This window comes from Scophthalmus maximus, chromosome 9 (genome assembly GCF_022379125.1).
Source record: "Scophthalmus maximus strain ysfricsl-2021 chromosome 9, ASM2237912v1, whole genome shotgun sequence".
Classification (NCBI taxonomy): Eukaryota; Metazoa; Chordata; class Actinopteri; order Pleuronectiformes; family Scophthalmidae; genus Scophthalmus; species Scophthalmus maximus.
This window is the reverse complement of record NC_061523.1, coordinates 9604116-9625789: the sequence shown is the minus strand read 5'-3', so window position 1 is coordinate 9625789 and position 21674 is coordinate 9604116. Positions and strand designations below refer to the sequence as shown.

The 21674-nt window shown below is 44.7% G+C and overlaps 1 protein-coding gene across 4 annotated transcripts in view; it reads left to right on the top strand.

Annotated features, from left to right (window-relative positions):
* ctnna1 (catenin (cadherin-associated protein), alpha 1) overlaps positions 1-10255 on the top strand; it is a 69871-nt gene extending 59616 nt beyond the window's left edge. For all 4 annotated transcript variants that reach the window (XM_035649406.2, XM_035649407.2, XM_035649405.2 and 1 more), the window contains exons 17-18: positions 7123-7257; positions 8346-10255. In XM_035649406.2, coding sequence (XP_035505299.1) covers positions 7123-7257; positions 8346-8636 — 426 coding nt within the window. In that variant the 3' untranslated portion in view covers positions 8637-10255. The remainder of the gene's footprint in view (positions 1-7122; positions 7258-8345) is intronic.
* The last annotated feature ends 11419 nt before the right edge of the window (positions 10256-21674 follow it).

The window sequence follows — 21674 nt, the reverse complement described above, 5'->3', positions numbered from 1 at the left end:
CCAGGCAACACTGAGCCATAACACATCAGCCAGAGCTCCCAGGGATGGACACGGGGTAGAGGGGAGGAGGATGATGGGAAGATAGGAGAGGGGGGGCAGTGCATTTGTCTGGTGAAAGGAAGATCCCTCGTGAGAGATGAATCCATTAAGAGTCCTTCGCCTTTTAATTAGCAGTATAATTACCAGGTGGCAGGTTTTTTTTAAATGTATTTATTTACACAGGCGGTTTATATTTAGGGTCATATCTCCAACTAGGCAGGAGATGCCACAGGCCCACTTTCAGCCAAGGCATGGCATGTTGGGATTGTCTCTATGTTCCAGCAGCAGCAGTTAAATGAGTCACCACCAAGATGCACACATACTGACAGAGTCAGAGAGGAGCAAAGGCAATGCTAGGACTGCTCATTAACCTAGGCATATTAATTACTTGCGCTCTGTGCCTTTGGCCTGGAGGGCCTATGAGGGTTTATTCCCTCATATAAAACACATCGGCAGATGGTCCCAGACTGATAGCAAAGCATCTTACCCTGCGCTTCCCTTCGCGAGACTTTGTCGAGGCATGTTTGGGTCCACGCATATTGTGTTTAACAGAAATATGCAGGTGGACGCGGTCGGTCTAGTTTGGGGTTTTCTGAAAAAACGGTTAAATATGTGTAATAGAGCCTTATTAAAGTTTAAAGAAATGAGTGTAGTGCAGAGATGAGCTTTCAGGATTTAGGTCAGAGCCGTACAGAGGTCTGCACTGCAGTTTATTAAGAATTTATGACCCTCCTCTGCAGGGCACCTTATAAGAATTCCATCTAAGAGGGCTGGTAAACAAATAATGCTATGTAATTGAGATTTATAATGCAAATGTGTTAGCCACTGTGTAGCCCATAAATTTCTGCCCGTTGCCTGCTCACCACATAAACACTTGCATGTACACATGCGAACACGTGCACATAAAATAAGACTTGCATGTGTAGAGAATGGGCACACACGTGCCGCGTGTATGTCTGTTGTGCGAGCTTTATTCTCATGATGTATACCGACATACATAGTGTACTTTTCCAATTTGCATTCAATCAGTGGAAATTTATGGTGATCCATGGGCTCTGTTGCTGGTCACAGTCTAATCCCAGCTCTGGCCCCAGACGCTGTACAGAAGACAGGGTTGTAAATTTCCCCACTGAAGAGGAGAAGCAAAATAACCCAAAGAACACACAGATTCTCTGCTCAGCAGTTCAAGGGTCAGCCCTCTGCCAACAGCAACTCAGCCCAACCAAATCAAGTCCAACTTTAAAGAAAAAAATATATATTTACCCACGATAATTCAGTATTCAAATGTTTTCAACTTGAAACTGACTCCTTGTAGATAGAGAGCTATTTAAGGTGGAGAACTGAGTGGAAGGAGCATGGGAAGAAGAGCTGTAGTGAGATGGCCTCAACCGTGGGCAGACGTTTGAGATTTGAGGACAAAGATGGATTAAACATTCGAAAGATTTGAGGTTCTTTGTCTTTCAACCTACAACAGCAAACCTGAGGTTTTGGCACAGTCGCGTGGGAAATGTGACTTCTATTTGACCTTTAACTGCTTCTGTCAAAGTTTGAATGTGACAAAATTGTACTTACCTGTTCTGTAGAAGCAATCTTAAGTTATCAGCTTACGAGTACTACAGTGAAGTGCCAGACTGACAGGTGCAACGTGGACATTCAAAATTGATGAAGGCCATTTAATTGGTCTCCGTGGTTACGGTGGTGAAGTCTGGTATTTTTGGCTCCCCGTCATACCCAGACTCTGTCTCTGCTTCAGTGTCACATCATCACTCCAAAGTTCCAGCGTGATCGAAACAGTCCCACGCAAACATGGAGCATCTTTTGAGCAGATGCAGTGAGCGGAGCAGACCTGGCTGTCATCGGGCTGTTTGAAATGGATCTTGATTGATATTGGTAGCCCAGGGCAGATTTATATTTAGCCATCAACCGTAATATAATCGGCACCAGGCGGTCGAAATCTAATGTACAGCGCATTAACTGTAAAGTGGGTTGTACGCAGAAAACACTATCAACCTCATCAGAGGTCTTGAGAATTGGAGGTCTGCTCGAGGTTTTATCCACCAGCACAATGGTTAGATTTGTAACTGCTGGAATTTTTTTAATTCACTCCCTCCCACTGCCTTCAAAGCACCATCTTCGCTTTTCAGTCACTTTCACCATTTTATCCACCACTACTGTTTTAACATTTAAAACTGCCCTTGATATATTAAACATTTTTTTTGTGTGTCTGCGTATCCATGTTGAAGTGTCTACAGACTACAGCTCGGAATCAGTCATTTCCTATCCCTGCATGGCGTTATCTCCCACTTCAGTTCCTGCCTAAAGTAACAGAATGGTCTTTCCCGTGGATCGTTCCCTGTATCTCCTTAAACTTTGCCATGGATCTCTGTCATAATATTTTTCCCACAGACAACTAAAATATATATTATCTCCCTATCCCTGCAAACCCCATGGTGGTTTGGGGTATAATGGCAGATAAAGATGCCCTCTGGCACATTGTCCTGGAGGCTCTTTCGCAGGTTAGGTAAAGTTAATTATCTACAACACTCCACCACCGCACACACACCCCTCCCTCCCTCTCCCTGTTAGATGTTTTATATTTCAGCAGTAAAGCTGCATGGTGAAACATGCTGGCTGCTCTAAGGTTTTGGATTTGGTTTCCTCCCTGCGAGCTGTGAAAATCCAGCCACAACACTACACACTCAGCTAGCCCCAAAGTGGTTTCTGTGTTTGGCTGTGCCCGTCTTTTAATTGTGGTGGGGGGACAAATTGGCCTGTCAGTACAGTATTATATACTGTAATTTATAGGGTTGAGGCATAGTTATCAGTATACAGTCCCTTTAGAAATGATGCCATCTGTTTTCCTTCTTAATTGTAGTTTCTTGGCTTAATTAAATAGAAGCTTCATGGAACAGGTGAAATAACAGGAACAATTTATGAATGAAAAAAAAGAATAGGAATTGTCATTTATTAAAGAGCTCAGCTCGGTTTACATTCTCTGGCTCTCCGTTAGCAAGTCAAGAGGAAAAAAAGTCCCTTCACTAAAACACACGAGAGAACACCCTCTCTGCTCGCTCTCCAACAGGTTGCCGTCATTGGCACATTAGAATGCTGCCGTGTCAGTAAATATTGGAAATTGGCATTTCCTCTGGGTGATCCGTCCTGAAAGGTCAGCGCTGGGCGTCAGAAGCACAGTGGCTCTGCCGCTGTCTGTGGTCTTTATAATGGAATTCAGTGGAACTGCGTGGCATTTCCACTGACGGGACCTGACCTTCCTGATCATCATTTATATCATTGACATTACCCAACACGTAGCACAACAAAATCCCTTTGTTCAACATCCTGCTCCGTCATTCTTGTTGCCCAATTTCCTTTTTCTAATTTGGTGGAAAAGTGTTTTGTCTGCTTATTAAACCATGGTTGAATTGTTTGGGAGTAACGTACAGCGCGACATATGGTGGGGGGAAAAGGGGGCACTGAATGCCAACACGAAAACATCTTCTACACAGTGAACCAGGATCGGGCATCAGGATCTGGTGCTGCTTTGCTGCCTCTAGTTCTGGACAGCTTGACATCCCCCAGGGGGGAAATTAATTCCCAAGTTTATCAAGGATTTATCAAGATGATGTCAGGGTGACTGAGGCTCAGTAGGAGCTGGGTGGTGTAGCAGGACAATGACAGTAAATCACTTCAAAACAAAGACAATCCACCTTTTGGAGGAACCCAGTCAGAGCCCAGTGGAAATGCTGTGGATTTAGCTCAGAGGCGTTCACACTGCATGTTATAAGAATATTTTTAAGAATGGTCCAAGATTCCTCCTGAGCATGATGCAGGTCTGATCCACAGAAAGCTTGTTCCAGGTTATTGCTGCCAAAGGAGTTTTGACCAGTGATCCAATCCAAGTTCAATGAATACAAATGTTAATGTATTTTTTGTGTTATTAGCTTCATCTCATTGTTTGTCCATACTTGGTTCTGACCACATACTTTGTCTTGCCACCTACTTTGTTGTTTCACCTCTATCTCTGTGGGAGGGACCTGAGAGCAGTGGAGGGACAATAACCATTGACATTTCCTCCTGTACTCCTGGCTCCTTTTTTGAAAGACAGTGACTCACCTTTTTCTATTAGTTTGCCTTGAAAAAGAAATCCAGAGTTGTGGGATGAAGTCTCTCGTGCTGCTCCTCGTCATCTGTTTGCCATCTCTCAACAGTCGCTGACCAAGCAAGGTTAACTGTCCCGGTCCATAACTGGCCACACAGCATGTGGGAAGGGGCTATATCATCGGGCCTGAGGGACATTTTACAGCAGCACTCAGACAAGACGTGAAAAATTACAACGATGGACTCTTAATGATTGAAGTGACTATTAGAAGAGTGAATCGCTCGGTTAGAACGAGAATGATGGCCCTGCTTTTTTTCACACAAGCAAATTAAGTTCCGATGTAACTGAATCGGTAAAATGGTGACGCGAGATGAGATTTTCGGCATAACTCCTGGATTTTGATGTTGACACAACCTGAACAGACACTAACATAAAAAGTTGAGGAAATACATACATGCCTCATTCATTTATTGTTATTCACACTTTTGATCATTCATAACTGACAGTTTGATTACCACCAATAACCGCAGTTTCTGGAAGCCTCTGGAGAGATCATCAAAATTGTGAATGCCCCTTGAGTTAATCGCACACTTTTGTTTTTGCATTTCCCAAAACAATCAGCGGTGTTCTTATCTGTTCTCCGCGTATGTATTCACGTGTCCCAGTCGCAGCAAAAACACAGTTTCCTGAGTGTCGGGAGAAGCCGGCAGCTGAGCCGAGTATGAGCACAAGTGATGCTTTCACAGTGCCCTGCTCTCAGCCGACTGAACGCTACCCCGAGCCCTCATTAGCATGGCTGCTGCATTCAGCCTCATCCCAGGTCTTTGCTGTTGCATGTGTGCATCCACACACACACTTATAACCCCCCAAACTACAGTTGAATCCTCCTGTCTGCGTCCCTTTCTCCCAGTTGGATTTCACCCCCTTATTTACTCCTCCATACTGTTCCCCCTCTGGCTCACTCTTCATCCTCGTTTTTTCTCCAACTACTTATTTTTCTCTGGTTCTTTCTTCTCTCTCTCTCTTTTCTCTATCTCCACCCCCATCCTCTGCCCATCTCTCCTGTCTTCCAGCCATGTATTAGTCCTCTCCTGTACAATGATCATCTCCTCCAGCTCCCACCTCCTCTTCACCTCCAGCAAACTATTCTTTAATAGAATGCCAAGATAATGGTATTAATATTATCACTACACATCTATAGAGCTCTCATTATGGAAAAACAATTGTAATGGGTTTAGTTTACTGTCCTTGTTCAGTTAGTCTCCCATCGTGCGTGCGTGCGTGCGTGCGTGCGGGAGACAGTCGTTCTGGCTGCGGTGATGTGTAAAGCCATGCATTGCTGTATGTCTGGGAGCGAGTGTACTCTATTCAGACGAGCGCTCTCCACTCCCACCAGGGATGCGGACGCACTCCGCAGGATTAGACACATCCATGTCCTCATTTCTTTGAAGTTTCCAAAAATGACAATCCCAAATAAATTTTCCTCTTCCCGTGTTTGCAAAGAGAAAAGAAAATCGGGATTTCCTGTTTGTGGATTAGTGCACTTTAATTGTGGTAGTGGCCATTATTGACAGAGGGGGGGGGGCGGGGGCTTGACATCCACTCATTTGCTCACCGATAGCCCGGCACTTCATCCAGACACGTACAAACACACTGTACACTCGAGTTCCCCAGCATTGACCTCGCCGACCACTTCCTGTTGAGATTCCATCAATTAAATATTGGCTGCCATTACCTCCCTTTCACCTTTCCGATGCACTCCAGAGTTAACAAGTGCCAGAGGACGACTCCTTCAAGCGGCCGAGCACATGCCAGCCCCGGTGTCTCAGTCAGTCTTTCCTCTCTCCTGTCGCTCCCTCACATGGCCACGCCGGCACCACTCGCAGGTTTAGTGAGTTTAGCAATGTGAAAAGCTGTCAGCCTCCGTTTCTGTAACAGAGTCGGCTATGGCTGCGTCGCGATTATTGCCGACGTCCCTTTTTGCGTCTGTCATGTAACTCTGATGATCTGAAGTAAAATGTCAGGGCCCCATCAGGATGTTTGTGTTCCTCACTTGAAGAGCAGCTATGAGGAGGATTGTGGCCTAATTACTGCGCTGGCAGGGGACTTGTTTAGCAAACTAGGAGAGGGATCGGTGTGGTGTTCCAAAGTAGAGCCCGTCTCATTCTAATGAGATGAAATGATTCAAAGAGATTGCCAAATCTTAATGAGATGTGTTTTGTGGGGCTCTTCAAATCCTGCCACTTTCAAGTAGGCTTTATAATAATTTATTGGGTTTCCTGAAGTTGATGTTTTTTTTATGGCTCCAATGTATTTTGTTTTCTGTTCCTCGCTGACTTCTGACAATATTGTTATGCTATGTAGCAGAGAGGCCTTTTCAACTTTGTGCTGAGCCTATAGCCTCCAATAATGTTTTGTCACACATTTTTTCATACGTTCCTGGAGTGATTTCCAACCCTTCTTTTGCACCTTCACACCCCAAGCCCTGTTTAAGTTGTCAGTGTCACATGAATCCAGATCACTGATGGCTTGGATGACGACTTTCACATTTTGAAAACCTTTCTTAACTGTGTTTGAGAGCAAGTGGTTTTCTTTCCAGTAAGTCTCCACACAAGATCATCACCACCTCCTAAAAGTAAATGATTGACAAGTTTTTTTGCCTCCGAATGGAATTTGCATTCTGTGACTCTTGATCATGCTTAACCCTGTGAAGAGAAGTTATCAATCCACCAGGTTGTGGGCGTGCGTTTGTCATTTTTCCTCTGAGCATGTCCCTTATGTGGGTGTCTACCTGTCACACTGGTACTAACTCATCATGACAAAGTGCAGGATCACTGCGTCTGTAGAATCACATCAATATTCATATTGAGTGGTGCCAGCAAACGAACAAGTGACCAAAATTCATTCACTGTGCCACCGACGAGCAGCTGGTATTATAATGAACCTGCACATACTAATTAAAACACGTGTTGTCTTCCCCGCAGTGCCCCGACTCCACCTGTAAGCAGGACCTGCTCGCCTACCTGCAGCGCATCGCCCTGTACTGCCACCAGCTCAACATCTGCAGCAAGGTCAAGGCCGAGGTCCAGAACCTGGGAGGAGAACTGGTCGTGTCGGGGGTAAGTTGGGACTTCTCTTCAACGGCGGACACATCATCAATGTACCATCTTCATTATCCTAAGGCCCCACGGTGACTAAAGAGTGGTTGAGCAGTTAAAACGGCGTAATAAATCAATGTATTCACTAAACTTGTTTTGATGGCTGCAGAGAACCGTGAGAGTTGGTGGCAGTAATGTGACTTCAAAGGTTGCGACGCGCCAATAAAAGAGGAGAGCAAGAACAGTGAACTGAGGGGAAACAGAGCAGGTTTCCTAATTTTTTTTTTTTTTCAAAAGGGGTCAAATTGTAAGTGGTGGGAGGCAGCGTGCTCTTCTCTGAAGTTTGAAGCCTAACATCGTACTTTGTTGGGAAACGACGAATGTGAATTCAACTGCATTTGTTTTTAGTGAAATCCCACCATGTTTTTTTTAATCCAGAACTAGAATGATTATATAGTCAATAGAAAGCATTGGCTACTTTCTTAAGTTTTATTATCTGGTGTTGCTGAAAGAATAATACTGGAGACGTAATGGCATCGGTTGTTGGCTGTGATGAATCGATGATTCACTCTCTGCACTGTAATTGGCATCTTATCTGATTATTTGATATAAAATATTTGTGAAAGGAACTAATGTTGTCCAAATGTTTCCCTTAAGATAACACAGTACAAGGTCAGTGTTTACAAACCCACTTGTTAATAGTCACCGCTTACTTTCCATTCAAATCAATTAAACACACACCTAGCCTAGCCTGTATGTGCAGGGAATAATGAATCCTCCCTACTTTCTGTGGGGCTGATTATACTTCCAAAACTTCCAGTCAAGTGTCACCCAGTGTCTCCGAGGCTATTAAACTGTGGAGATAAATTACTGTGACCTTTTTCCATATTCTCCAATTCCTCACATCTGTTTGTATGCCAGTCAAACTCAGAGAGGTTGTAAATTCTTCGGTACAAACACTGGAGTTTGGGTTTCCCCCTGGAACGAGCAGTCCAAAAAAACTGGACAACATTAGAAGCAGGGCGGCGGTTTAACATTCACCCAACATGAATTCATAAACGATGCTAATTGTCGCTCCTCTCTCTCTCGCGCGTCTCCCATGTCAACAGCTGGACAGCGCCATGTCTCTCATCCAGGCCGCGAAGAACCTGATGAACACAGTGGTGTCCACCGTCAAGGCCTCCTACGTGGCGTCCACCAAGTACCAGAAGAGCAAAGGGATGGAGTCCCTCAACATGCCGGCCATCTCCTGGAGGATGAAAGCCCCGGAGAAGAAGCCCCTGGTGAAGAGGGAGAAGCAGGACGACGGGCAGCCCAACCGAATGAAGAGGTCCTCCAACAAGAAGCATATCAACCCCGTGCAGGCGCTCAGCGAGTTTAAAGCCATGGATAGCATCTAGGCTCCACTGTCTTTGACTCGAGTTGACACAGAATATTGACCAGTGTGTTTATATAGAGATTGGGCTCATCACTCTTTCCAAGAGAAAAAAGATATTTTAACATATGTGTTCTATCTTTGCATAGACGGGCTTGTTTTTTTCTTTGACCAATTATATTCCTACACTGCCTCATTTTTATTCCATACGTTCAGATGTGCTCTAGTCTGTAGTGTTAACTGTCTCTTATCTGGAAAATACAGTTAGAGGGAAATCAACTGGACAAAGGCATTTCTTTTTTATATTTTGTTTCCTTTTTTCTTTTGTCTATGGAAGGGAAAGGGTGTGGATCTCATAGATATTATAAGAATCAATTCCAAGAGGCTTCTGATCGTTTTGTGTTCAAAGCAGTTTTATAGTAGTACTATGGGGTTTCTGGTGTGTAAGACTATGATGTTTGATAAAGGCAAAATTTCTTCTGTACTGCAAATATCAACTATGCAAAGCTCTTCAACTTTAACTCCGTCAATAATTGTAGTTCATGTGGATGTGCTGGGCTAACGGCTAAGATCTAAATATGTTTTGGTTCACCCTAAAAGAACCAAAGTCGATATATTTGTATGTACCTGTATACTTTGTGATGCCACTAAACAGTCAGATACGTTTTCAACGCTATTTTCAGTGCTGTAACTAATGCTATGTATGCACCCCTGTTAACATTCAGACTGGTAGGTGTAATTTCTTAATAATTTAAGCATCTCAAATTATTATTTTTTTGTTTTCCATGTTCACATGATGCAGCAAACCAAAGGTCACTGGTAATTTTTTTCTCAGCCTTCCGTTTTGCTACATGACTGGTACACGTGCTCCATCCTAAACTTTGCGGCACACAGATATACCCAGTGTGACTTTGTGACTTTTGTGTCGGTGAAGCCAGTGGGCTGAACAATGAGTGAACCAAGTGTTGGTCGTCTCCAAAGCAGACGAGCTTCATTAAATGTCAATGAGACCAAACAGCTCCTCTGCCCGGAGAGGAAGGGATTCCTTTGACTTTAAATTCTCCTTATTCTTACTGTAAAACACTAATCAACATGTTGTCCGGTCGTTGACAATTCTTTAATGAAAAAGTAAACCAACTAGAAAACAAGTTGCCAGATGTTGGAGCTTTAAAAATGAAGCACGAGAAAGATTTATTGTCTTTTTTTTCTTCTTTTTTTTTTACATCAGGTGACAACTGTGTGATGTTCACTCTGCAGCTTGTTATCCAGTCACAGCATTCTGCCATTGTGGTGCATTGGTGTTCTGCGAGGCTTTGACATCCTGCTGCTTTAGTCTTGGAGCTGAATCTTTGTTTGGCTCATTTGACATCTGCGAACTACGGCGAGGTGGGCAAGTGTGCGGTTGTTTGATAGGGGGATCATTTTTTATTTTACTGTAGAACGGAGCATTCCCAGAGTGTGTTTTCAGTTTGTATCTCCTCACAGTTCGTTTCCCTTTTTGCTGTATTAGAGTTTGGATTTAAATCTGGAGTGACATCAAACTATTTGCTGTGGATTTTTTGTTATTGAGAGATGACTTATTAGTGCACACGTTTCTTATATTCATGTGCCCGCTTTATATCTAAATAAACAATTGAAATTGAACAACTGTTTTTTTCCTTGTTCAGACTGAAGTGCTGGTTTCTCACCTCACTTGAACCCATGCGTTTCTTATATGCGTTGCCAGTATACCAGATTTGTGTTGCACTAATCAGGTTTAGTACTTGCAAAGTGAAAGCCCTTAAGAGTCGTTTTCGCTCTGAAATGTAAAAGTTTTAGTACACCCCCAAATATGCTGCCGTGCATAATTAAAGGCATTATATTGTGTATACATGCCTTCTATATAGTCGACATTACTGACTTGAGGGCTGTATACAGAATGCTCTTGTGACTAATTGGGTTACTCTACTGTTCTGGGTTATTTTGTCTAAAAAAAAAAAAAAAGCGGAGATGTAAGAAACTTTGTCTTCTGGTGCTGTTTCTTAAACAGTAGCCCGTGAAAAAAATGTAGTGTCAGACTAAAGTGCACTGTGGGAAGATAAATGCATCTGAAGCAACAAAGTATTTGGAATGAATGGTTATATCATTCCCCAAAGGGCTGTAGTAATCGCACTTCAGCGTCTGAGTTATCGCAGAGAGGACACTGAGAAGACACATTCACCTTTTCATATTCTGAAAAGTGGGTTCAGGCATCACTGTGTTTTGTGATGGTTTTGATTCATTGTGTTGAATGGGTACACCCTCCACCCCTATACCTCATCTGCATCCACTGGGGAGTCAGTTTCCCAGAATAACTTTGAACAAAACCACAGCGAATAGATGTGAAACGGGAGTGAAAGTCCTCTCGGGAGCTGCATCACATCACGCTGTATTTTGCCTTTTTGCTTTGTCAGATCCGGTGTGAATAAACTGACATTAATATAAAAGGCTAAGTATCATAAAGCCCGAGGTGGACAGTGACAAAATTTGCTGGAAAATATATGGAAACCATACAGATCATTGGCTGAAAATGAAAACTGGAATCATACTTGAGAGGTTTATTATTTTCTGAAAAGAATTATATTATACTCCTCTCAAACACGTCATAACATCCTTTTTGACCTGGTGTTGTGTTTGAACTACAATTGTGTGTTTTATCCAACTAACAGCAAACAATAACGGGGGACTAAACTGCAGAAAAACAGAAAAGTCAGCAGTGGATTGGAAGGAAGCAGGAGGTCCCATAAAATGTCTTCGCTCCATTAATTTACACATAGAGGCAACTTTCTGAGAGACTGTAGGTTCATACAACTGATGATTCAGTCCTGAGAATACGGTTAGACATTTTTGGAAGGTGTGGTTTTATTTGTTACTATTGGCTATGAATTCAAATATGCTTGATTTTGACATTCAGAAGTATAATGAATTTTTACTCCTGCTCCGTACACGTGGGCGTGGCAGAAAGCCACATGGAACTACATGAAACTAGAGTGTGGATGAATTGGAGAAATTGTTCTTCAGAGTAAGTTTTAGTTACATGAACACGGTGAAGAAATCAGTAGAAGGTCTTTGAAGAGCTGAAAACTGTTCAGGAGGAGAAAGCACACAAACTTGGCAAGATGGAACAATGGACGCTCACGGCTGTCAGTCGCTCCTATAACTGGATTAGATGGACCAGAGGAGTTGAATTTATTCTCGACATTTCCTCTTTATTCCCCATATTTTTCAGCTTTGACAAATTAGTTGACTGGAGTGAAGAGAAACTAATTTTTGACTTGTCAATGCAGGAACATAATGACATGAACGATGGCTTTGTTCCATTTCCCCGTGCCACTGAGCCGTGTCAGTTTGTGAGCATGCTCAGTACCACAGGCCCGGGACAGACTCATCTAAATGGAACGCGGCCGTCGTGTACTTGATTATTTACACCTAAACTAGTCAAACACGTCGGTCGTGCACCACAGGGGTCCAGCTCATGATAACCCACTGTGTTGGTCATGACAGAGAGGCCACCAACCACCAGTCAGCTGACTAACGGATGAATGGATTTGTTTTTCCTCCACCCAAAAGTATAAAAGTATAAATATTCAGAAGAAGCAGAGAGAGGAGCTGCTGTAGCACTCGGCGGAGGCGAGAGTAACAGCAGGAGCAGGAGCCTTCAAACCAAATCAAGCGCGGTTACGTCTCCTCAAAGGTAAACAACGCTCAGGTGTGAGGGCCGAGACCGGGCCGGAGAGCAGCCTCACCCCCTGCAGGCCAGTGTGGGACCCCGACTTCTTGAAATGTACAGAGGAACTAGGTGCTTTTCTTTCTTTTTCCTTTTATTAAACCTTAATTTACACCAACAACCATGCTGTACTCACCGGAGGAGCAGCTCAGCCAGATGCCCCGCTTGAGGCCCAGTTGACCCGCGCCAGGACACTGGAAGGCTGTCGTCTGGAGTTGGAGACCTACACTGCTTCCCAGGGTGAGATAAAAACCCCATTCTATTCAGCTGTTGTTCTGTTGTGCTATAGATTGTTTTGCACACTGAACTCACCTGCTATGGTCTTACTCGTGTTGCTATCTGTTGTTGCTGCAACGCATTGATCACGCACACGCACACACACACACACACACACGCACACACACGCGCGTTTCACATTCTGTTGTTGATGTGATGTATTGTACGGCTCTGTGCAAATGTTTGCAGCAATAAAAGCAAAGTTGAGGTTGGTTTATGTATCTATGGACTTCATACAGAGCGCAGTAAACCTTGACATTTTACAGGGTTGGTTCTTCTCGGCCACACCTGTACACAGTCGGTTGTCCCAAGCATCTCGGTGGAACAGTTCTCCTGGTGATGGTGTCTGGTGATCTCTGTGTGTGAGGTGAGATCAGGGCTCCGAGGACGCCTTGTTCTTCTTGTCTCTGGAGATGGGTGTTTGTGAATCTGTCTGTATGTTTGGGCCCACAGTCCAGCTGCTGCACACAACGCTTTAGGGACCAATCAAATGGCTCCCTGATGGTATTCTAGTACAGTAGCCTCAAACAATGGCATGCTCACGTTGCACTGTGTCCCGCGCATGTGTTGGTATGTAGTTTTAGGCCAGTGGTGCCCGAATGTCAGATAACTCCGCCTGCGTTTTAGTAGTCAACAATTTTTTTAAAAGTTTAAATGCATCAAGTGTAACCAACAACTTTTTGCTTGTTCTATCGCCACATTTTACTGAAGGAAAGGGGACTGAACAGTTCTTGGACCACAACGTAAAGTCGAAACTCTCCTACTCTCTCAAGAAAATGCCACTGACACCTGCCCATCCTCTTCAGGGATCTTTTGCTTCATGAAGTGATTCTGTATGTGGCACCACGCTCTCACTGTTGACTGGGAAAAAGAGAGGAGAGAGAGAAGAGGGTCAAAAAAATAGTGCGACTGGAGTTCCATAATGACCGTTTCAATATCAGCCATATTCATTATCATGAATAGGATTTTAAATGTAAATCTTCCACTTCCTCTTGTAGAGTAAAAAAATAACAAAGTAAATCTTCTCCCTACAGTGTATGAGGGGTCGAACTGGTCCACTTAAACCTTACTGATTCACTGGAAAGAATCAGTAAGGTTTGGAAATGTAAACACTTCCCAGTTTTTTTTTGTGAGTCTGGTGTGTTAATAATAACGTGGGCTAAAAAATAAACAAGTAACCTGGTCTGACTGTGAGAGGTGAGAAATGTGATGAGTTACTTTGGTTGCAATACACCTTCAGCACTTTGCAACACTGTCCTCAACAACCATGGTAGGAAATTGTTAAAATAACTTTTGTATTCTCTTGTCATACTTTTTTTTTGTTTTTTTGCTTTCCCTAAAAAACTAAAAAACTGCATTGTTATGCAAAACCTTTTCCCCAGAGCTGTTAGATACTGTAATCACCGTGCAACTCCTTATCTGTTCAAGCCCAAATCCCCATGGTCCGATCACGACTGTCAAATTTACATTATAGCCACATAACAGATTACATTCTGTGGATAATTTCAGATGTCCACATGCCACCTTTCAATCCCAGAAGAAAATAACACTGCGCTACATTTCCATGGTTCACACTATTGTTTCCATTTCATCGTAGCTTCTCTCACCTTCGGTTCCCCCGAGCTGGAGCTGTCTAATCTGTAGAAACGCTCACTGTAGTTGGACTGAGGCTCTGGCAATAAAACAATACATACTGTACAGAAAATATACATCTGCGTACTGTAGGTTTTTCCTGTTGCGGTTATCCTTCATCTCCGGGTGCATCAGGACGTAGTGGACAATGCTTCAAACCAATCAGCGGCACTGGTTTTTGACAGCACAGACTTTTTTTGTCGGCTGTAGCCGGTAGACGTCAGCATGTAAACTGTATTGAGTGTTAGCAAACAAAGACTTCTGTAACATCTGTAACTTCTGATCTGAAACCATTGAGCAACTGCTAACCCGTATGCCAGAATGACCATCCGGTCGGAAACACATATTGGCAAATACCTGGTGCTGTCAGTTAATTATAGGAGTTAACAACAGGAGACATTTCCAGGGCATTCTTCAAAATGAATAGGTTCTTCTATTTCTCTCATCACCACTGCTCTGCTAGACGTCTGTGGAGATTCTCATTCATCCAGGTCATAGTTATCCACGAGGGTGTTGGATCAGGAGCAACTGGACTTGGTTGTAGTGTCCTGGAAGTGGTTTCACCTCTCAACCATTGGTATGATCGCTGTACCGGACAGCCATCACAAGGCTTCCAGTCATTGTGCTGTTCACACTACGTGACTCACCGGCGACGGGCGGGGGGGGACCACACGAGCCTTCACCAGGAGAAACGTCTCCAAAGTACGTTCGTCATGAAAACAAGCGCGAGCAGAGATATGGGAAAATAAGCGATACGCCTGCAAAACAGGAATTGTTTGTCACTTTCACGATGGACGTCAGAAAGAAACTGCGTTGTTCAATATATTGCAGAACACTGACAGGTCAGTAGCGGGAAGTAGTGTGAGCGGAAGCTCTGTGTGTTGTGTGGACGAAGAGAGATAACTTGACGTGTTAACATGTGGTTCCACATTAAAGTCAGCTCGAGGCACCGCTCATCATCTGTTGCAGTGAGAACGCACAACATGACAGAAAACAAGCGCTGCATATAGTCTGCGCGATGATTTGTACAGAAACACAGAAAAGACAGAAGAGTGTTGCTGTGCTACAGTTCTTCCCCCCCCCGGGTTTCCAGGTTGACGCACTCACTGCCTGCCACATCGCAGCCCACGCTGTCGGAGATGGGCTCCCCGACCTCTGCCAGACATTTAGCCTGCTAGATATCTGGCAGACGTCGGCGAGGCCTCCGCAAGTCACCTTGATCGCGTCACGCGTGGTGATTGAGTGGCGATTTGCGAGCAAAACTCATGTAGGGTGAGCTCGGCATAAGTTGCGGTGAATCCCACGTATTTGACCCCTGTCGGGTGTGGGCAGTGTCGATGCTCCAGACTGTTTGAATGAGGGTCGGTGAAAGTGTCACAACGAGGCTCGGGAGGGTCAATGGAGTCACGTGTCCACAAAGGTGTTGTGGTCACAGGAAGTCAAGTTGTTGGTGCAAGTCTCCTGGTAAGAGATGAGAGGACATGTGGGAGAAACATGGTGTCCCAAGTCAGTGGCCGAGGCCAGGAGACGGAGCACAGGCACCCGACGGAGGCACCTGGAGTTTGTGGATGAACCCAAACTGGACCTTTGTGGAAACTGCTACCAGATCCGGGGAAACCAGCACTTCTGTGGATGGCGAAGAGAAACAGAGCAGGCACAGCAACATCACGGGGATCACGTGTGTGTCTGGGGTATCTGAAAAAAACTCGGGAGGATCTTTGACGAGCATCATGTCCCTGCGTTTGTCAACCCCAGTAACACGTTCGCACAAAGACCGGTTCACCCCCAGAGGTCGCACACCACACACACAGAAAAGCGACATAGTATATGCCGGCCGACGCAGCGAGGAACGTGCCGACCTGTATGAACGGGAAGATAGATGGTTTGAAAGAGAAGCCAAGGAATCCATCTATGTTAAAAATAGAGAAAGCATCTCTCAACAGTGCAGGAGCAGGACACCATCTGTCTCCCTCTCAGAAGGCTGTGCGTCCGTTCATCTCTTCCCAGGAGACTCTGGGCCTCGTGTTACGGCCGGCGCCGACCTCTGCCCCCATTTTGTATGCATAACCTTTTTGGCCTGTCAGGCCGGGCGCCCCTCCCACTTCTGGCCGGCGTCCTGGAGGATCCGGATTGGAGCGGCACCTGAAACAAGTCCACCGGTCACCAAGGAGCAATTTGTGCCGGAGGCCACAAACCTCCCCACAGCATTGTCAGCCGGGGCGGCTGTGATTTCACTCGACCAGCACGCCACTGTGTCTCTCGATTGTTGTGAAACTGTGAAACGAGGCCCGTGAAACTTGTCTGAGGACTGGGCCAGGTTTTAGTTAGCTATAGATCAGACCACTCACACCTTCAGAATCCTTCATTGGGTGCAGGAGCGCTGCTCTTGACTGTGTTCTGTTTGATAGTAATTAGGGGGTTTTAGTTTCATTCATCGTTTTCTGTTAGTGGTAACAGGGACTCACTGTTACGAGTCCTCCTTTTGTCCAAGTTGTTTGCTTGATCTGAGCAGCACTCACAGGCCCATTTTCAGTTCCAGTTTGTCTCTTTTGTTCTGGTTTTGATAGCAATCCCGTTTTCGTACAAATAAATAACTGATTTACCAAATACCCCCTGGTTTTATGTCGCTTCCCTTCCCCCCACCGAGCCGGGGGCCTAACACCTCGCCACAACAGTTTCACCGACCGTCGTTCAAACAGTCGGGAGCATCGACACTGCCCACACCCCACAGAGGTTAAATACCTGGAGCCTCTTGGACGGAACGTCTTCCACAAACTGCGACCAAGGCCAGTTGCTCCTGATGCTACGCCCTCGTGGATCATTGCTCTGCTAAATGGGCGCTTTAGTTGGGCAAGATTCCCTGTGGCGTTAGCCAAATCTTACAAAACACAAGTGTCAAATTTGCATGTAAAGTCTCTGTATGTATTTCTATGCGGCTTCGCTTACACCATCTAATTGCCGTCACCCCACCTCGTGTTTAAGGTCCCTCTTGGGGCGTCCTCAGATGAATACGTGTGTGTAAAAATGGCGGGCCCTTCAAGACGACTCCCCCTCTGATGTGAAACAGGAGACCCTAAGTCTCCCCAGCAAAGCAATACAGTGTGGCTGTACGAGGCATTTTAATGCACATATGATGCAAAGGTGACAGCTCAGAACAGCCCCTCATGTCAAAACCCCCCGCTGCTGGCTTCCTCCCACTCGTGTTTTGCTGTGTCACTCGAACTGATGTCGTCGCATGACACGCTTGAATAAAGTTTTATCCATCACAGTGGCCAAGTGTGACAGTTTAATCAATGGAGTACGTTTTCCAAGAGATTTCCATTATTTTAAAATTAAAGGGCCAGGGGAGGGAGGGTGTGTGCGTGTGCGTGTGTGTGTGTGTGTGTGTGTGTGTGTGTGTGTGTGTGCGTGTGTGTGTGTGTGAGGGGGGTTAGGCTGTTGGGGTGGGGGTGGTCTGTCGGAGCTGTGCTGTACATAAACACAGGAATGGCGACATTTCTGAAGTATTAGCCCAGAGAATTGACAGTAAACACGGGCTTCTGCTGGACTGACAGTCTGTCAGTGCCGAGCTGGACGCCTCAGAGAGATAGTCTTGGCTCTGCTGGAGTATAAATGTTAAATATGACTGGTTGAAAGGACCAGTGAACCGCACTGGAGTGCAATCATGCCAAATAAGGCAGTCCTTACGAAAATGTCAATAGCTTTATACAGGATCCAAGAGTCCAGTGAGTCCAGCCGGACACTCGGGGAGACTATCATTTATTTTGAACGCTCCCCCACGCCTGCAAACACAGAGCAGCTCATGTATTTGTTGTGTTGAGGTACTTTGGTTGTATATTGTACATTTGAATCCTTCTCCAGTCCAATTATTACACAGCAAGCGACGTATTGGATCGTAATCTGATTATCTTGATGAGGTAACATTCCCAGCGCCAGACAGTAAAATGTCCTAGAAGTAAATGGAATGTATTTATTCCGTTTTGTAGGACTTCCATCAGTTGCCCTGACCAGATCCTCATTAATAATGACATCGTCACATTAAAAACAATTTTTTGCCAGGAGCGGTCTGGAGGAAAAAGGGATCTGGAAGTCCCCTAAAGCCACGGCCACAGGCGGAGGGCTGGGGATTTGGGAGAACATTAATTACCTGAGGGCCAGCAGGAGAAATGGTAACTATTGTAAAGTACTAAATTGTACATTGGCCTGCCTGTGTCAGGTTTATAGTAGTACAGTAACCCACTTATCATGTTTAATGGAAGAATTGTCCTTTGGGGGATTTCATTTTGCTTTTTCTTCGTAGAAGTGTAATTAGTGATGTGGTATGGGGCTTTCAATCTCCTTAGCGTTCATCCCATAAAGTTCATATTTCCTCCCCCGTCGGCTGGTCAGAGATTTTTATTGTGACTGCTGAGTCTTATGACCGGTCTTTAAATAGGCACGAGTCTGCCAACGTTGAGCCGTGTTGGCCAAAGACGAGGAGTTCAGCATTATACGCGGCACTGTTCCTCAGCCTGTCAGGACTGGTTATGGTGGTCATCCTCTAACGGAACGCTACAGTGTGAAATGGAAATGACCTTTTGGTATTTTTGATATTTGACATGATTTTGAAATGCTGGCGATGATCAAATAGTGACTGTGTTGAGAATCCTAGTTTTACAGTTGATTGCAGGCAGTAAATATAGATGGAAATACCTCTTCTAGCTGTACATCACCCTTCCTTCTTATAAAGAATCCCCACCCACACATGGAAGTGTCTCACGAAGCACTATGTCTTACCTTCACCTTTTCATGGCATGGCTTTGGAGAGCAGTTACCTAAAATCTATATCCTAAAATCACCTCTGTCTAATGTGAGTGCAGGCGCGGGGCACTCGCCCCTGCGGGTTGTGTCTGAAAACAGACTATAGAGCAGCTGAATGCTGTGTAATCCAGGGAAACGGTGCCAGCATTAAAGAGAGCACTATCTTTTCATTTAAAGACACTTTTATAATCTGCTCCTAAGGAACCACAAAAAGGGGGCAGTAAAAAGTAATAGAATCAGTAGTGGCACAGACATACAATAGGTAATTATGTTAAAAACTCCTCTATCAATGCAAGCAAGGAAGGAAAAAAAGCTTAATACTGTATAAACCTTGCGGTGAGGACTGCTGTCATTGTATTGCAAAAACATGGCTGTGGTGAACGTGTGTGTGTGTGTGTGTGTGTGTGTGTGTGTGTGCTGTCGGGGACGATTTGTGTGATGTAATTAGATGTAAAATGCTTTTTAGCTGGCTCTTTAATTGACTTTTGGCTGGAGTGATTTGTGGCGATCAGGTTTTCCCTCATGGCACAGTGTTGTCTTCAGTCAAGGCCAGTGGATTATTTGCAAACACCTAAATCCAGTTTGTTGAGCTGGACTTGTTCGATCAGTTCTTCAGCCCTCTCTTGTGTGCAGTGATTTCTTAAACCCCCGAGGAAGAACCGCTTTGAATGTGTGTGCGTGTATATATATTCCCATTCTTGTCGTTAAGATTCCCTCAATGATATGATCGGGTGCTCAACTTGAAATACATCCTGACAGCTATTTAAACAGACCTAAATATTAAACATTCAGCTGAACACCTTTGCATAAGGTAATCCAGCAGTGTCGTACGCCATTGCTGACTACCAATCATCTCATATGTATTCCGGGTACCCGCTTTAGCCGGCACTGTATTTTAATGGCTGACATCTCAGGGCTGCAATTCAAGTGTGATTTATATCTTCTCAAGTCATCAGTTACAATCAGATCCAAGGATCTGACTTTGTGCTCACTGGACAGGCAACGCTTATGCAGAGAGGAAAAAGAACTGTCTCGATTCCAATTTTTCAGTGAAAATTTGAATCAAAGGTGCCGCAGTCGGGGTGGAGAAGGGTAGGTGGAGAGAGTACGAGCGGGGTGACGGGGCGCCGCATTGGTACGCAAGCGTGTGTCTCATCCTTAAACCAATTTCCTTCCTCAATACTCTGGGGAGTGGTCTGATTTGCACCGTTTCCTTCTCCTCCTGAGTAAGTGTTTATCCTGCTTTTACAATTAGATCTGGCTCCCAGCTGCAGCATTAATCAAATAGCCAGACATATTCTCGGCATTTGGAGATTGAGAGAATGTGTCCGACATGTCTTCCTCTGTAGTAACAGGCTGTGAAGCAGCATTTATTTGTTTAGTAGGAGTACACAGACCGGACAGGGCGACGGGACTTCACAGAGCGCTGAATGTGCACGAGCCAGAGTGAAGGTTATTTGGATATATGCTGCTGGGAAAGATGCTGGTGACCTATTGATTATATTAATATTACTCTCATTTATCTTGGTTTGGTTCGTTTTGCTGTGTGTTTCGACGATACGGAAGACGATAAAAATGATGTCATGACACCGTTTGAAAACACATTGTAAAAATATCAGTGTGTAGAGCAACCCGTCAGGGTTTCGATTAATATCCATGGTAGAAATGTATTTCTGGACCTTGCAAACCCAAAAGGATAGAGGATGCTTTGATGGAGGATTGCACTACATAATAGAGTCATTTAGCAGAGAAACCATGGACCTCCACAGGTCATGGTTGTAATATTGTGTGGGTGTGTGTGCATTCCTTTCTCTTCATAGCATAATGTCAATAGAAATCCACTACAATCACTTAATGTACTCTAGTGCTCCACTCTACATATGGGCTTTAAATGCTTTAATCGAAGACCTGCTCATTTTTATTGGTGTTCTTTATAGGTAAGGTTAGTGATGATTTTCAAATGCACTCAGTGATTTGTGGCTAATTAGGGCGAGAGTTGGTTCAGACCACAAAAATGTATGTTCGCTCGGGGGCCTTCGAGTTGGCGGATGGTGAAACTAATGGCCACAATCCACAGCGGGACCAAATATCCCCAGTAGACGGGCAGCGGAGTCGATCTGATATTGTTCAGGGTGCAGATGAAAAGACCGGCGTGCGGTGTAGTTATTCCTCTACCAGAGTGGAGAGCGGCATCAGGACCTCTCTCACAAAGAGATGGTTTACTAATTGAGCCGTTGCATCTGTCACCATGGTAACCTTCGCAAGTTGTGTGATTCAGGCAGGAACATGAATAATAACCAATGTATTGGTCTGAACTTATTGTTGATATTCTATAATTCACTAATTGGTCCGTCCCGTGATGCTGCCTGGTCACTTGTTAATTATCGTTAGTGAGACCTGCCGCAGCAGCGAAGCACCCAGCTTAGTTTTCACACTTCTCGGATTCATTGGGTGTGAAATGTGTCCCTCTGCGCTGTTGGAAATGTTTATTCTGCGTTCTTCCCACGGAGAATGTCTTCTCTGCCAGCTATATAAGCAGCCCTTTTGCTGTGCTGGCCTAAATCATCTGCATCCAAACTCAAGTGGCTAATACAGCCCTCAGGTGGGGAG